Source organism: Callospermophilus lateralis, chromosome 9 (assembly GCF_048772815.1).
Source record: "Callospermophilus lateralis isolate mCalLat2 chromosome 9, mCalLat2.hap1, whole genome shotgun sequence".
NCBI lineage: Eukaryota > Metazoa > Chordata > Mammalia > Rodentia > Sciuridae > Callospermophilus > Callospermophilus lateralis.
In genome coordinates, this window is record NC_135313.1 from 32431272 (window position 1) to 32448031 (window position 16760).

The following is a 16760-nucleotide window of genomic DNA, read 5'->3' on the forward strand; positions in this document are numbered from 1 at the left end:
CTAAAAAAAAGCTTTAAAAAAAAAAGAAACATCATAGAATAAAGCAGAAGATGACTGAGGGCTTCATGAATGCCAGGCAAGCACTCTACATCCCCAGCCTTGTGTGTTTGTCTGGTGTACTGAGGATTGAACCCTGCAGACTGTAGGTGGCCAAAAAGTAGCAAGTATTATTCTAACTTCAGGGTTTTTTTAATGTGTCACAGTTAGTTGTAGATATATTAGGTTGAACATTTAATATTCTAGTGCAAAATACCTAAAATATCATACTAGTAATAATAATTTCTAGAGACCTCATAAAATAAAAAAGTACAATTACTGTTGCCATTAATATGATCTTTAATAAATGGAATAATGCACCATTTTACAGCAAGCCTTTTTAAACCTAAATAACTGTCTTAAAATCTCCTTCTCCAATGTCTTTGTATCAATACAATCTTTTTATTTAGGTTTATATATATCAAAGCATTTACTTACACTTATTCATAGAAAACTCTTTAGTGGCTTAATGTCAGCTTTCATAGTGGCATCCATAGATAATACAAAAGAAAAGTGATTTGCTTTATTTCATACTCACACTGATCCATCAAACACAACTTGTACAGCATAGCAAGGTCTCAGACGGCTTATACAAAAGCAAAATAATTGAAAGTAATTATTCATAAATTCATAATATGATATTCTATCTGTAATGTAAGAGCAAAACACACCAACAAAAGATACCCGTTAACAAGAAAGAGGGTTCTGAGGAAGTGCCATTATTTTTCAGCCTTTCTTTTTTTTTTTTTTTTTTTTAGAAAAGCATCCTCAGAAATGAATACTTTGTAGCTTATGTCTTTCCTGTCCATTCAGAAAAAGCATGGCAGCTACACATTTCCATGTTTCAGCTACTACAACACCCTAGGAGTTAGTGTATTTTACAATTATCCATGTATCTTCATTTGAAAAATCATCAACAGAAAACTAAAGATGATTCCAGCTTATACAAACACTTATACAATATAATCTCCATGGAAATGAAATAACAAGGCATACAAAAATTGCTTAAATAAATAAATGTGACCAGAATAAGAAAAGCCACAGAAGTCAAGCAATTCAATGATAAACCAGAATCTAACAATTTTTTAGCTGTATTTTTTAGTAATTTAGTTTCCTTACTGTTAAGTTTCTTTAAAAATAAGCTTCTTTTACATACTTAAGAGGATTGGTAACAAGGTGGGGATCCTGAGACAAGAGACTGATTATAAACAACTTCATTGCTAGAATTAAACACAGCATACCATTTTAGAGCTTGAGCTTATCTGATTCAAAGAAAAATTCTATTTGGCTCTGACAATGTGATAGATTACCATAGATTATCTCTCAGAATCATTCAAGCTATTACTAAAGCTATAAACTCAATAGTTTACTTTTAGAAGAAAATTTTATAATGTTAAATTACCTCTTAAGAAAATTTTCAGAGGAATTACTTTGTTATTAAAAAAACAAAACAAAATGATTTGTCCCATCATGGATAGCCATTTAATCAATGAACAGAAAGGTTTAAGCCAGTACTTCAACTCTAAGGCCTAAATTTGTTGTAACATGTAGCTAATTAGTTGAGTCATTCTTTTTATTCAATAATTACAGGACTGGGCAAGTTTTTATGATTAAAGAAATCTGATATTATGTCTATGTGAAGTAAGTCAAATAATAACACAAGTCATTAAATAAACTGTGCAACAAACACTTTAAATATTCAACTGGATCTAATTGCTTGTTTGCTACCAATTGAACTTTTTCAGTATACAAAAGATGAAAGGGGCCCTGAGTTTTTAAGTAATACTATGTCTATAAAGTGATTTTAAAACAGGAAGATGTTTCTGAAAACTAAAAGTACAAATAAAATGGGAAAAAAACCCATATGTTATTTTTTAAAACTGAAAAAAAATAAAGTTGTAATTTTAAATACAGCAATTTTCTTAAATCTTCAGTCACAAACTAAACACCCTAATGAAGTAATTTTATTTCTAAAGATTCCTTCTTTTACTCAGATTTTAATGTGGTTGTCAAATTAAGTTTTTAAAATAAATGCATATGTTCACAAGGTTTAATAACAAAGCTATAAACATCACAGTAATAACGGAATTGGAATTTTTAAAGATATGAAAGATTTATTTGGGGCATAATTTTAATACACAGCATAAATTCTCCTAAATTATTTACTTTCAAATGTATCTGCCATGATATAAATGTTTAAATTTTTCTTTATATGCAAACACTCAACTTTAATCAGTCACTTAAAAGTTAAAATAAAGTTGTTATAGTCCAGTCCATGTTGCAAAACAATGATAAGTATTTCAAAAGTGGTCTACAAAAATGTTCATGGAATTATACCTGATTTTTGTAGGGTTTGTTTTTAAAAATGAATCTTGTGTTTAATGTTCAACACAACAACTGATACAAAGAAATGTAAAACATTGTGGTTCAATAAATACTAAGCTTACTGCAATGTAAGTTAAAAATTTTAATGGCAAAATGATATACACTTCTGTATGCATGGCTTTTTAGTTATAATTAATGAAAATATAAAATCATAAAAACTTCACAATAGAAAATGTTAGATAATATAAAAATTAAGTGCTGATTTGCTGGTGGTCTGATGATTGAATCCAATGTCAAATGATAACTAACTCTCAATTCTATAAAACTACTGAACTATTACTTAAATGGAGTAATTAATTTGAGTAGAATATAAAATATAATTTTATGTGCTCTTAAATATAAGGTCATTAAAATAGAACTGAGAAGGAAAAGCTAAAGAGATTGAAACAATTTTGTTTGAAGAACTGAGATTAAGATGTTAACTGAGAAGTCTGAAGTATACTAGAGTAACAGTGTTGGAGATGATGACCAATTGTTCTTTTTTTTTTTTTTTTTTTTTTTCCTACTGGGTAAAGAAATGGATTTAAAAATGAAGCAAGAGGGAGACAGAATAGACATGCAGAAAACTTTTCTGACACATAAAATGGCAAGTCAGATAGCAGAGGGACAGAGTAAACCAGTCATAAACCATGTGGCAATCAGGGAGAGTAATGGGTAGGTGCACTAGAGCACTCTCTGTGATATCCTCTTTTCTCATGTTAATCTGGAAACATGCAGAAAAGCCTTCTTTGGATAATAACTTTTGTGTAACTAGCTCCAACAGTGATTTGCCAGATTTATTTAATGAATATATCTAGGAAGGGATCATGTAAGGTAGTTTGGGGCAGTTTGCATAGTTCATAATCTCAAAGGTAAAATGCAACTTCATTGCTGGAAAAAAAACCCCACTATCAATCAAGGCTATGAATATTTAGAAATATCCCAGTCTGAAAGAGACTCCTGGGGTGTATGTGGGAGTTATTACTCAATTTCTAGAATGGCTGGTCTAGATAATCAAGTGTGCAGATTATAAGAGTACAGTTTGCTAAGAAGATAAGGTAATATATAAAGCAATCTGTGAATAATTATGTAAAATAACCTGCATATAACTGGTAGTAAGTTCAACATGTATTTATAAAATGTGGTATAGAAATATAAGTTCTAAGAGTTAATAATCTCCAATGAAATATTCATGCCTGTAAGTATGAAAAAAAGAAAATAAAAAGCTTATTGACATATTCAATTTTTTAAAATGACTTTCAGGAGACATATTTACAGAGACTAAAAATTCAGTATAATAGCTGTGGCCTAACTTGGCTTTATAAGACAAACTTGTAAATATTTTACATAAAAAGATTTGCCAATTTTGTGATAATTCCAACTGAAACACATACTTACTTGAGTAGTGTTTCTTCTTTTCTAGTTATTTTTATATTCAGAATCAATGTACATTTTCTAGAACAAGTAAATACATATGAGGAAGCTACATTACTTTGTGAAAGATAATATTATCCTTGTATCCTTCCCATATCCTATTCAATTAGTTCTCTGGATTAACAAATTTTCTAAAATCACTAAATGCAGAAATTTCAAAGATTAAAAATTTCAAAGGATTGATGAGATTGAAGTTCTATGCTAATTTAATTTTTCCAAATCTAGTATGGAATCATTTTAGGAAAATGTTCCCAAAGCTACCTTCACTTTTCCCTTAAAATTTACTTTACCTTTAGTTTTGCAATATAAGAAAGCTAGGAGTTAGGTGAATTATTTTAAGGTGGCAAACTTAAGATTGAATTTTGTTTTGAACTAGTAATTATGTCTTAAGCAACAAAAGGCATAGGCAAGTCTATACATTTTATGGTTGCCTAACTGCTAAAATCATTAAGGTGTCTGCTTTGGCTTATATACAAACCATAATTGTGCTGGAATATAATGACTGAATTTCTTAAAAATGTCAGTACAATACACAACCTGTCATACAGTATGTAGGCAATGTGCTACACATAAGAGATGTAGAGAGGCAGACACAGGCTAAATCCCACCTTTGTCTGTAACTAGATGTGAACCTTGGACAAATTATCTAGTTTCTCTTAACTTTGTTTTCCTTATCTGTAAAGTGGGAATGTTAGCTCATTTGGGTCACTGTGAGGATTAAGTACTATATATATCTCCCAGTATTCTGTATGTGCCTTTTCATACTTTCTACAGGAACAGTTTTTTTTTCTTTCCCAATTATGCATTTAGAAAAAAGTTTTAGAAAATATTTAAATGTAAAAAGAGAAAGAAAAAGGTTTTAGGATTTATATTTAAATCACTTAGTGTAAACAAAATCCAAATCAAGTTCTTTTAATTACTTAATTCTGGTATACAATTTAAATTTGTTGAGGGAACTGATATTAGACTTACCTAGCATGATTACCTAGCATGACACTTTTAAGGTTACATTAATACCTATTGAAATAAGTTTTCATATTTTCAAATTCAGTGGCCCTTTATTTAAAAAGTCCCAAATTCTTTTCTAAATGCAAAATTTTGTGATAGCATTTAACTATCAGCTTTAAGAAACATTTATTGTTACATGAATAAAATTAGCAATTATATAATTTAAATCATTTAAAGTGATTTTCTTCCTTATATATTACAAAAATTCTAAAAGTCTGATGTATAATTTAACCTAAATTTTTAATATGATCCATACTTTCTACCTCTCCTATTTTTTCAACAGTTGACTAAAATAACTGGGGAAAGAAAATTGTTTTAAACATGTTTACATGAAATGGAAACTATGCAGTTATTTTAATTGGGTAAGTTATTTTTTTAAAGTATTTTATTGTTGAACATTAAAAAATGTTGAAAAACTTAAAGTGGACTGGCCCAAATAGAAAGTCTACCAGAGCATACACAACTCTTCGTCTGATAGGAAAAGGTCAGTTAAAACCTCAGATAGTCATTTATCCTTAATGCTTGGAGATGGAATATAATTTATTTTGATTCAATATTGTCTCCTAAATGTTTGAAAAGACTATTCTGAAATGCATTTTAAAGACAAGAGAACTAAATGAAAAGTTCCTGGGAAAAACTACAAATAATTTGTCACAAAGATAAAAGATAATAGCTTTATGAAAAAAAATTATATGCCAGAAGACTAAACAATATGTTAAAGGTCTGAATCACAAGAAAGGTCCAAATAAAACACAAAAGGTGGAAATCCTAGGCACTAAAAATAATCTTAATTCTAAGAATCAAGACCTGTAATCAGCAATCCAGTTGAATAAATGGTAAATGTTGTAATCTCTAACTCATAACATCACAGCAGATGGCAATAAGAAGGCTTATATATAAATAAGTCACAAGTATTTTGGACAGCCAGCTGGGAAGTTTAAGCTGTCTTTTACTAAATGCTCAAGACAGAGAGTATGAATGAGAAAATATTTTGTTCAGGAGGTAAGAACCTAAATCAGAAATTTGGGGATTTATGTTTTTCTCTAACTTTTTATGTCCCAGAAAAATCTTAGAACTTAATCAGATAATGTTATACTAAGTACTCCATGAATCTGAAAAAAATAAGTGAGATCACTGTTTTCAAATTGTCAGAATATAATTTGTTTAGGAAAAAAAATCCCTTATTTGAAAGAAAGTGCTTAATTAAAAAAAAAAACATGCAGAGTTTGTTATTTTAGAAAAAATTATAAGTAATCAAAGAAGCAAGAAAGCTTTAAAAACAATATTATTTTAAGGGTTTACTATCACTAAAAGGTGTATTCTAATGCAATATAAATAATAAATTCTGCTCACATATCAGAGATTATGTGAAAAACTAGCAACAGGAGAAATTATGAAATGAGGACTACGGATGAAATACACAGTTTTGCAAAGAGAGAGAGGGTAAATCTCAGCCTGTTCAAGAAAGGTAAGTTTGGCAGTATTCCTTCCTACCATAGAGATTTGGCATGCCAGTTGAATGATTTTTCTACACAGTGTTTTAGGTCATGGGTAAAGGAAATCATTTTCACATAAAGTCACTAGGCTTTGCTTGGGAACATAATAAAGTACTACAGGTTCAAAACTATGAATTATTTTTGAAGTTATAATAAAAGAAAAATGTAATTTTTTTGAGTCAAAGATAGCCTATTCAGAGAATGAAGGTTATAAAACTATAATGTCTTAACCACCTACTTACTTAAATTCCATGTAAGTTTAACTCTAAATGTTTTCTGATAAAAATGTATTTCTTAAATAAATGAATATGGAACATGTACATACAAAAATAAAATTAAAAGATAAAAGGCTAATATTTGATTTCTTGTATTTTGTTCTCTGCTCTTTTATGAACTTCCAAAACCAGAATCAAATATACTTGTTAAAATGCCCAGAAGGATATGTTTAAGATTTGGAAGGTTAAAAGAATATGGCATTTCAAAATGGGTTTTGGTAGTTTCTTCTACAGAGCCCTTTCAGACAATGTTTCTGCATTCTCCAAAAAGAGAGAGAAAGCAAGAAATCAGGTAGCTGCTTTCTTCTGTGCAAAATTCACTGTCACAGAACTGACCTACAAAAAGCATGGGAGATAAGGGAGAAAACTGTTCAGATTATGGAAGAATGAGGGGAGAAAAATGTTCATATTATGGAAGAATGTGTGCCCCATTAGGAAGAGTGCTTACAAGAAAGCTTATTTGTGGTCTACAGACTATTGCACATTCAAACAAAATACAAGAGAAAAGAATGTCCAACAGATAATATGTTTAAGAACATATCAACATTTAAACTAGCTTGTGCACAGAAATAAAACATGGATACCAGACACCACTGCAGGCAAACCTGTCTTAATTTGTTTCTGTTTTAATGACCTTTAGAAAATGGTCCAAACTGATTATCAGCAATACAATGTTTTTGCTTTTTTTTTCTTAAAAAAATATTTTGAGACCACTTTTGATACACACACATATAATTCTGTGGTCATAACAGACAAATACAACTTTAGCGAGACTAAACAAAAGTGCAAAACTTAAAAAAACAAAATTAAAAAATATGGAAGCATAAGCTAATTTTTCTGCATAGCTGAAATCTATTTAAAGCAAGTCCTTGTTGCAGGAGTGGGAGGGGGTGCTGACAGGAGGATAAAGCAGTTTTTTTTTTTAAGTGTCTTCTGCATGTTTAAATGATGCAAAAAATAATTTCACTCCGTAACCTTGAAAACATTTCACAGACAATTCATTCCTATATCTTTAGACACCATGGTTGTGGCAGTGCCTCCTTCTGCAAGGTAAACGGCAGTGCTGGATTTGGAATGAACTGCCCTATCACTGCCATTTTTGTTGACCTCACAGTCCAGTGGTTCAGTGGAGATGACCCAGGTGGAAGGGCGCCATCGCTTAAGAGAATAGGGAGTTTTCACACGCTTCTTGATCTTTTCACCTGATCCTGATTTGCCATCTTGTGTTGACTCACCTACTGAAAATAAAAGTATGGAAAAATGAACTGTGTATAAAGAAAACATTAAGAAGTAAAAGGTTAGGGTTGAATTTTAAGAGTAGGTCAAGCCAATATCTATAGAAGGTGATAATGCAAATTGCTTGAAATTCACAATGCCAGGCAATGTTTTTCTAGGCAAAATTTAACCAATTCATTTTGAAACTCTTTATATCAAACATTTTTTTTTAACATGCAAATAGTTTATTGACTTGTACTTTTGTGTGTTTGTAAAAACAAAACAAAAAAGGGGGGAGGGTAAAGAAATTGAATATGATTAAATTTAGTTTAATTTCAGGAATATTTCAACTGGAGGAATTCAGTTAGGAATCTTCATATATTGACTAAAACTGCAAAGAAGTTAGAAACAACCTAAATGTCTAACAATAGGTATATCAAACATTTTTGTAACTGACTGAATTACAGAGAAATAAATAAAATATAGAAAACACACAAGTATAAATGGAGAAAATTCAGAAGTCCTTAGGTGTTTTCTCAAATTCTTTGGTTTTGGTAGAGATCCCAATTTGGTAAATTATTCTACTTAATGCTCAAAGTAGATCAGATTTTAAAGGCATCTAAGCATATATTTTTTCAGAGGAAGGACAGAAATATTAGGGTACAAATTGTCCAGTAATTCTCTCTTCCCATACCTGGAAAGCTATTTTATTGACACAGAGCCCTGCAATAAGGGTGTGTCGACTGGTCTATAATACAAGCCACTTAAGCAAGGGGCTACATTGGTTTTTTTGGGGACTTGTATCTTTCTTGCAGCCCATTTTATAGTCTGTAACAACCATAAAACATGACATTTTTTTTCTTCCTTATGTATTGACAGTTTAAAGACAAACCATTTTGTATAATGATGACTGTTAGAAATTTTAGTGAGCTTTCCTATCTTGTTTTGTAATACCTTTAGGGCCAAAACCCAAGCATCAACTTATTATTTAAGTTGTCCTGTTGCCCATAGTACAATACCATAAGTACAGGTGGAATTCAACATGTAACTCTTGAAAAAGATAACACTAAGCAACTGAGAACAACTTTAATAGTTTCTTCATAATCGCTTTTCTGAAATTTCTATGTACTTTTAAGACTTACTAAGGTTAAAATAAAAATGTAGGTATAATAGACGCTAATATGTGTAAAAATATATCAAAAAATATAATGGCATAATGTTATTTGGAGCTGTTAAATTGGTATTTACTTAATCCTATCTGCTCATAATAAGTGCATGAAAGTAGCATTCACATAAAGCATATATTAAATTGGGAATTCTTCTATTGTGACATTGACCTTTTAATTATTTATGACAAAATTGTTTCTTCTTACAATAGTCCAATTACTTTTGAAGCCTAACCAAATGGTTTATTTCTATTTCCCAAAATGATAAAGGTAAACAGTCACTGGTTGGAACACAATCTGATTTTATGTAGCTATTTAAATGGCTTCAAAGAATACCTAAGAGATGTTCCAAGATCCCTCCACTTACTCTGTATACAGCCGCCATCTAGGACATTTGTGGCTGAAAGATCCAGAGAATTGGGCCTCTGTGCTCTTCTGGGCTTTGATGGCCCTGGATCTGTTACTGTGCTTGAAACAACCTGTGTAAGAACATCTTGTTCTGAACATGGATTACTGTTGTTGTTATTGGAATTAGTTCGGCCACCTTCTAGTGGCCGTTCTCTCCTGTCCACAAGACGATCTAGAACACTTTCATCATGGCCAGCTTGTTGGTCTCGTCTTAGCAAAGGTTCATGCTCATCAGGACTGGAATTAATATTCAGCCGGGTATCCTCACTAATAAATTGATTCTGCAGCATTTCTTGGGCCCTATGTGTCACCATGTTGGCTGTCTGGCCTGATGGAACTGCCCCATTGGCATACTGGGTTGTGGCAGCATGGGAGTTAACACTGTGGTTTCTACCTGCTACTCCATTCATGGTGACTGTCACCACATGAGGTTCTGCTGCATTGATTGTATTCATCTTGGCAACTCCAGTTTCTACTTGTTTCAAGTTAGATTTGTGCTTGCTGCCAAATTTTAGCCGGGGCTCCTTTGTTGAATTTTTGGTGTTCAAAGGCAAACTAGTAGGTCTCTTAGGAAGGTTCTGTTGTTTAGGGAGAGGGTAGATCTGAGTGGGTGGAACATCAGGAATTAAACATGCTTGGCCATTTGCAGCCTGGGTGTAGTCCTGCTGACCAGTCACTTCTACTGCAAGCTTTATGAGTGGGTAAAGCAAGCTAGAACTGGTACTACTCAGTGGGTCTGGCCCACTGAACTGTTTAAGAGAATGCTCCATCAGATTCTCATCAGAGCTTTCCTTGAGGTTCTTATCAACTTCTTTTGGGTCTAGCTTGTTAGTCTCCAAGTCTTCTTCTGTCAGCTGTAAGCAGACAGGGGTTGGCCCAATTGACTGTGCAACATTTATGGCATGGAGATTTGTTTCATCTGGGTATGGCATCTCAGATATAGTGGTCATACCAGTACTTGGAGTGAGACCAGTGGTGTTTGTGGTTGTTGTGTTGGTGGACAGACTGGTGACACTCGTTTCAGGGCTGGGGATTCGAGCTTGTGCTTGCTGTCGTTCATAATTTATTGAATTACGGTTCTTTTCCCCTACAGTCAAAGGTGTGCTGGACATTGAGTGCTCAGAGGAAATATTCTTCACAATGCTGTCAGTATGATGGATAGAATCTTCAATGTATGAGGAAGAAGAATAATCTGGATAAGGGCCAATTTTTGGCACACGCCTATTATGTGACAGGTTGCTTAAAGAAAGAAAAAAAGTGTGACGTTGAGAAGGTACATTTACGACAAATAGTCTCTTCAAGTAAAACCACTGATTTTAAAGGCTGAGCTGCTTTTCATTTTACTGCTAACTTATATTACTTAAAAGGTCTAATAAAATAATCAAGTATTAATAACCTGCTAAATGCTAATTTTATGTGAATTAAGACTACTGAAAAATCTATATGAATCTAGACTTTTATAGATGCTCATTAATTTTGGTTTAAGAGTCAAATTAAAAATATCCCCTATAATTTTAAAACATTACCAAATATACCTTTACAAACTATATGCTTATACAACTAAACATTATGTTTTGTTAAGAGAAGGAACCATGGCATAAGTTTATTTCATATTTTCATAACCCAATATCCACTGCTTACTCAACAAATATGTTATATTTAGTTATATTAGCCAAATGATAAAAATAATAAGTTTTTAGGTTGCTTCAAAGAGTTCCAATTAAGAGGCACAGTCTAGCAACAGAACATTTTTTTCTGGGGTAGTCTAAGCAAAATCAGTGAAAGTCCTGCAGCCTAGGCTATGAGGCAGATAAAGGATCAAATGACATTCAGACAAAAGCTCAAAGAAGGGTGGGGTTGTAGCTCAGTGGTAGAACACTTGCCTAGCACATGTGAGACACTGGATTTGATCCTCAGCATCACTTATAAATAAAATAAAGGTATCGTGTCCATCTACAACTAAAAATATTTAAACAAAAAGCTCAAAGATTCAAAACTGCTCTCTAGTTATCAAGGGTTTGTCACAATCACTATCATTCCTCAGAAGTGGTGATTTTTGACCAGTGCATTGTAACGCATTTATAATTATATAAGATCTCACTAAAATAAAACCAGGGATAGCTTTAACTAAAACAATAAAGGTACAAACATTGGGAACATTAACAGATAAAACTATTATAGGAGAGAAGCAGATGCTTAAGGAAAAGAGGTATTATAATAGAAGTCTGATGAAGTTATGAGAGAAATGACAGGAAAGCAGAGAAGAAAAGGCTGTTACAGAGTCACAGGAAAAGGAAGTTAGGGCTGGGGTTGTGGCTCAGTGGTATAGCGCTTGCCTAGCATGTGTGAGGTACTGGGTTCAATTCTCAGCACCACATATAAAGAAGTAAATAAAATAAAGGTCCATCAACAACTAATAAAAAAAATATATATATATATATAAAAGAAAGCTAAGTAGGTATAGAGGTTAAGATGCAATAAAATAAAACCTAGAATAAGAATGAATATGGAATGGACTATGATTTAGGGGAATCTACAACAGACACTGGAGATGAGAAGCAATACTCAGAGAGTAGAGCTGAATAACACAGGAGTCAGGGGAAAGGCCAAAAGGAAGCATCAAGAGTTTCTTCTTACTATTCAAGAAAAGTTCAAAAGCATTTAATGTAAAAGCTTTATCTGACTCTTCAAACAGGTATAAACAGCATATTAGAAAATTAGAATGAAAATTAGAACGAAAAGAGATGGGAACAAGCCTTCCTCAGATATTGGTAGAGAGAGAATTTATAGTAAGAAGTACTAGTCTCTACCTTCTTTGACTTATTTTTTTAAAATTTTTTTTTAGTTTTTTATGGAGCTTTATTTTATTTGCTTATTTATATGTGGTGCTGGGAATCTAATGCAGTGTCTCACACGTACAAGGCAAGTGCTCTACCGCTGAGCTACCAACTCAAGCCCCTTCGTTGACTTATTGATATAAAATATCCGAAATGGATTTGATCTATGTATAAGTAGTACAAATAGTTCATAATACAAATTCCTCTTAGAAAAGAGAAGAAGAGAAAATAGCAAAGAAAATGATTCAACAATGAAGTATATTTTTAATCTCAATTTTCTCTGGTAATTCTTTCCTGGATGCCTTTCTGAAAATTTTAAACATGTATTAGATAAAATTCATAGGAAGGTCTGTTCCTCCTAAATATGGAACACAGAAATAGAGATGAGTTAGCCTAAAAGTTTCAAGTTGTAGGAATTTTTTTTAAAGCCTTTTAATTTAGAACTAAAAATTCATAGTTCTAACAAAGGAAACATCTCATAAAACAATGATCATGGCAAAACAGAAAGAATGCTAGAATTTATTAAGAAAGAGCACTGGAGTTGGCATGGTGGCTCATGCCTGTAATACCAGCAGCACAGAAGGCTGAGGTAGGAGGATCGCAATTTCAAAGGCAGTCTCAGCAACAGCAAGGCATGAAGCAATTCAGTGAGATGCCATCTCTAAAAAATATATAAAATAGGGCTGGGGATATGGCTCAGTGGTTGAGTGCCCCTAAGTTCAATCCCCAGTAACCCCCTGCAAAAAAAAGAAAAAAGAAAAATGAACAAGTATTGGATAGGAAGTCTTCAAACCTTAGTGTTCAGTAAAACAGTTAGATATATAGGCAGGTTCACAGTATCCTTTATTAAAAAAAAAAAAAAACCCAGAGGAAGAAGGAATAATAACATAATGGGTATATTAGACAATATGTAGAAAGACTTATAAACCTTTTGAATTATAAAATTATTTTACTTTCATTACTTCAGGGAAGTTGAAGCATTACTAATCTCGGGGCTGGGGTTTTGGCTCAGTAGTGGAGCACTTGCCTACTAGCATGTGTTAGGCACTGGGTTCAATCCTGAGCACCACATAAAAATAAATAAATAAAATAAAGGTATTGTGTCCATCTACAACTTAAAAAATATATATATTATTTATTTATTTTTGTGGTGCTAGGGATTGAACCCAGGGCCTTGTGAATATGAGGCAAGCACTCTACCAACTGAGCTACATCCCCAGCCCTCTAATTTTTTTTTTTTTTTAAAGGGTAATCTCGGGCCTCGGGATGTGGCTCAAGTGGTAGTGCGCTCGTCTGGCATGCATGAGGCACTGGGTTTGATCCTCAGCACCACATCAAAATAAAGATATTGTGTCCATCTAAAACTAAAAATAAATATTAGGGCTGGGATTATGGCTCAGCGGTAGACCCGGGTTCAATTCTCAGCACCACATAAAAATAAAGGCATTGTGTTGTGTCCATCTACAAAAAAAAAAAAAAGATTCTCTTTCTCTCAAAATAAATAAATAAATAAATATTTTAAAAAGGGTAATTTCTTTATCTTCAGATGTAAAAAATACAGATTACATCTTGTACTCATACCAAATAAATGTTTTTCAGTAGAAAAATGGAGATAGTAAAAGAAAAATTGAAACTTTACAAAGTATGAGTTAGTCACTGCCTTATTAGGTTGGCTTAGCAGTATTTATTTCCTGTTTTTTTGTTTGGTCTAAGTTTCTAATACTGATATAGTTGTCAAACCCCTCAGGGCCTTACCGCTCATTCTGCATAGCAGTAGTCATGGGATTGACTGTTGGGCTCACAGATTTGTTTCTTTCCCATATCATCATAAGTTCAGCCATCCTTTCCTCAGCACACTGCGCAGTAAGACGAGCCTCTGCATCCTGGTCCCAACAGTCTTCGATTGTCTCCTTGAGTGACCTCACCGCCTGTAATATAAAGTACATGTCAAACATTATGTCTTAAATAAAATGTACCAAGCTTTTTAGTTTATACCATGAGATAAAAGAAAAATCAGGTTCTTTAAAACCAGTATTATACAAAGCTATATTTTAGACTTCAGAGATTTATTTAATTTTTTATTATTTATTTATTTATGTTATTATTATTATTTCAATTTATATGACTTCAGAGATTTATAAAGGTGTTTTGCAAAAAGTGAAATTTTGGAAGAATTCTCAGAAACTGAGAAGCAAGGAAGCAAGTAAGCTTTAACTTAACTCTTTGAAAAATTATCTATAAGGCTAAGAAGCTATAATCTGTTATAGATATTTCTTTAAGGCCACAAGTTTATGACACTGTTTTATTTCAATTGATAGCCACTAATTCTACTTAAAAGATAAGTTCTGAGTTTGATAGATTTTTGCCACTTGGCCATCTTCTGTCTGTAGGTGGACTTTCTCACCTTTATTCCTAGTCAAATGTGCTTCATTCCAACCTTAAAACTTAAAGTAGTTCCATTCTGTAGTATTCCCATACATCTGCAATGAACAACAGTCTTCCTTTGGGGAAAGTTTTCTATTTTTCTTTTTAAAATATTGCATTATAATTATACATAATGGGACATTCATTGTGGGAAAGTTGGTTTTAATTCACTTCAAGAAAACAGACTTTGGGAAATTAAAGGGATATGGATAGGGAAAGAAGAACTCAAATTAGCACTATTTTTTTTTTTTAAAGAGTGAGAGAGGAGAGAGAGGGAGAGAGAATTTTAATATTTATTTTTTAGTATTTGGCGGACACAACATCTTTGTCTGTATGTGGTGCTGAGGATCGAACCCGGGCCGCACGCATGCCAGGTGAGCGCACTACCACTTGAGCCACATCCCCAGCCCAAATTAGCACTATTTGCTAACGATATGATTCTATACCTAGAAGACCCAAAAAATTCCACCAGAAAACTTCTAGAACTAATAAACGAATTCATCAAAGTAGCAGGATATAAAATCAACACCGATAAATCAAAGGTATTTCTGTCTATCAGTGTCAAACCCTCTGAAAGAGAAATGAGGAAAACTACCCCATTTACAATAGCCTCAAAAAAACCCAAACAAACAAACAAACAAACAAACTTGGGGGCTGGTATATATCTCAGCTGGTAGAGTGCTTGCCTCTCATGCACAAGGCCCTGGTTCAATCCCCAGCACCAATAAATAAATAAATATATACATACATACATACTCGGAAATCAACTTAACAAAAGAGGTGAAAGACCTCCACAATGAAAACTACAGAATGCTAAAGAAAGAAATTAAAGAAGACCTTAGAAGAAGGAAAGATCTGCCTTGTTCTTTGGATAGGCAGAATTAATACTGTCAAATGACCATACTATCAAAAGCACTACACAGATTTAATACATGGGCTGAGGATATAGCTCAGTTGGTAGAGTGCTTGCCTCACATGTACAAGGCCCTGAGTTCAATCCCCAGTACCACACACACACACACACACACACAAACAGATTTAATGCAATTCCAATCAAAATCCCAATGACATTTCTCATAGAAATAGAAAAAACAATCATGAAATTCATCTGGAAAAATAAGAGACCCAGAATAGCTAAAGCAATCCTTAGCAAGAAGAGTAAAGCAGGTGTCATCACTATACAGACCTTTAACTACACTAAAGAGCAATAGTAACAAAAACAGCATGACATTGGCACCAAAATAGACTAGTAGACCAATGATACAGAATAGAGGACACAGAGACAAACCCACATAATTACAGTTATCTTATATTAGACAAAGGTGCCAAAAACATACATTGGAGAAAAGATAGCCTCTTCAACAAATGGTGCTGGGAAAACTGGAAATCCATATGCAGCAAAATGAAATTAAGGCCCTATCTCTTACCATAAACAAAACTCAGCTCAAAGTGGATCAAGGCCCTAGGAATTAGACCAGAGACAATGAGTTTAACAGAAGAAAAAGTAGGCCCCAATCTCCATCATGTCGATTAGGCCCCAATTTTCTTAATAAGACTCCTATAGCGCAAGAATTAAAGTCAAGAATCAATAAATGGGTTGTGGCTCAGAGGTAGAGTGCTTGTCTAGCATGAATGAGGCACTGGGTTTGATCCTCAGCACCACATAAAAATATAATAAAGATATATGTCCACCTAAAACTAAAAAATAAATATTAAAAAAAATAAATGGGATGGATTCAAACTAAAAAGCTTCTTCTCAGCAAAAGAAACAATCTGTGAGGTGAACAGAGAGCCTACATTTGGGGAGCAAATTTTACCACACACACATCAGATAGAGCACTAATCTCTGGGATATATAAAGAACTCAAAAATCTTAAAACCAAAAAAACAAATAACCCTATCAATAAATGAGTCAAGGAACTAAATAGACACTTCTCAGAAGATGATATACATTCAATCAGCAAATATAGGAAAAAATGTTCAACATCTCTAGCAATTAGAGAAATATAAATCAAAATTACTCTTAAGATTTCATCTCATTTCAGTCAGAATGGCAGCTATTAAGAATACAAACAACAATAAGTGTTGACGAGGATG

At 32.8% G+C, this 16760-nt stretch overlaps 1 protein-coding gene across 1 annotated transcript in view; it reads right to left on the reverse strand.

Moving 5' to 3' along the window:
- Positions 1–318: 318 nt before the first annotated feature.
- Positions 319–16760, reverse strand: part of Bmpr2 (bone morphogenetic protein receptor type 2) — a 176169-nt gene continuing 159727 nt past the window's right edge. Inside the window, exons 11-13 of the mRNA XM_076865429.2 lie at positions 13995–14167; positions 9362–10641; positions 319–7851 (exon numbers count right to left, since the gene is read on the reverse strand). Coding sequence (XP_076721544.1) covers positions 7601–7851; positions 9362–10641; positions 13995–14167 — 1704 coding nt within the window. The 3' untranslated portion in view covers positions 319–7600. The remainder of the gene's footprint in view (positions 7852–9361; positions 10642–13994; positions 14168–16760) is intronic.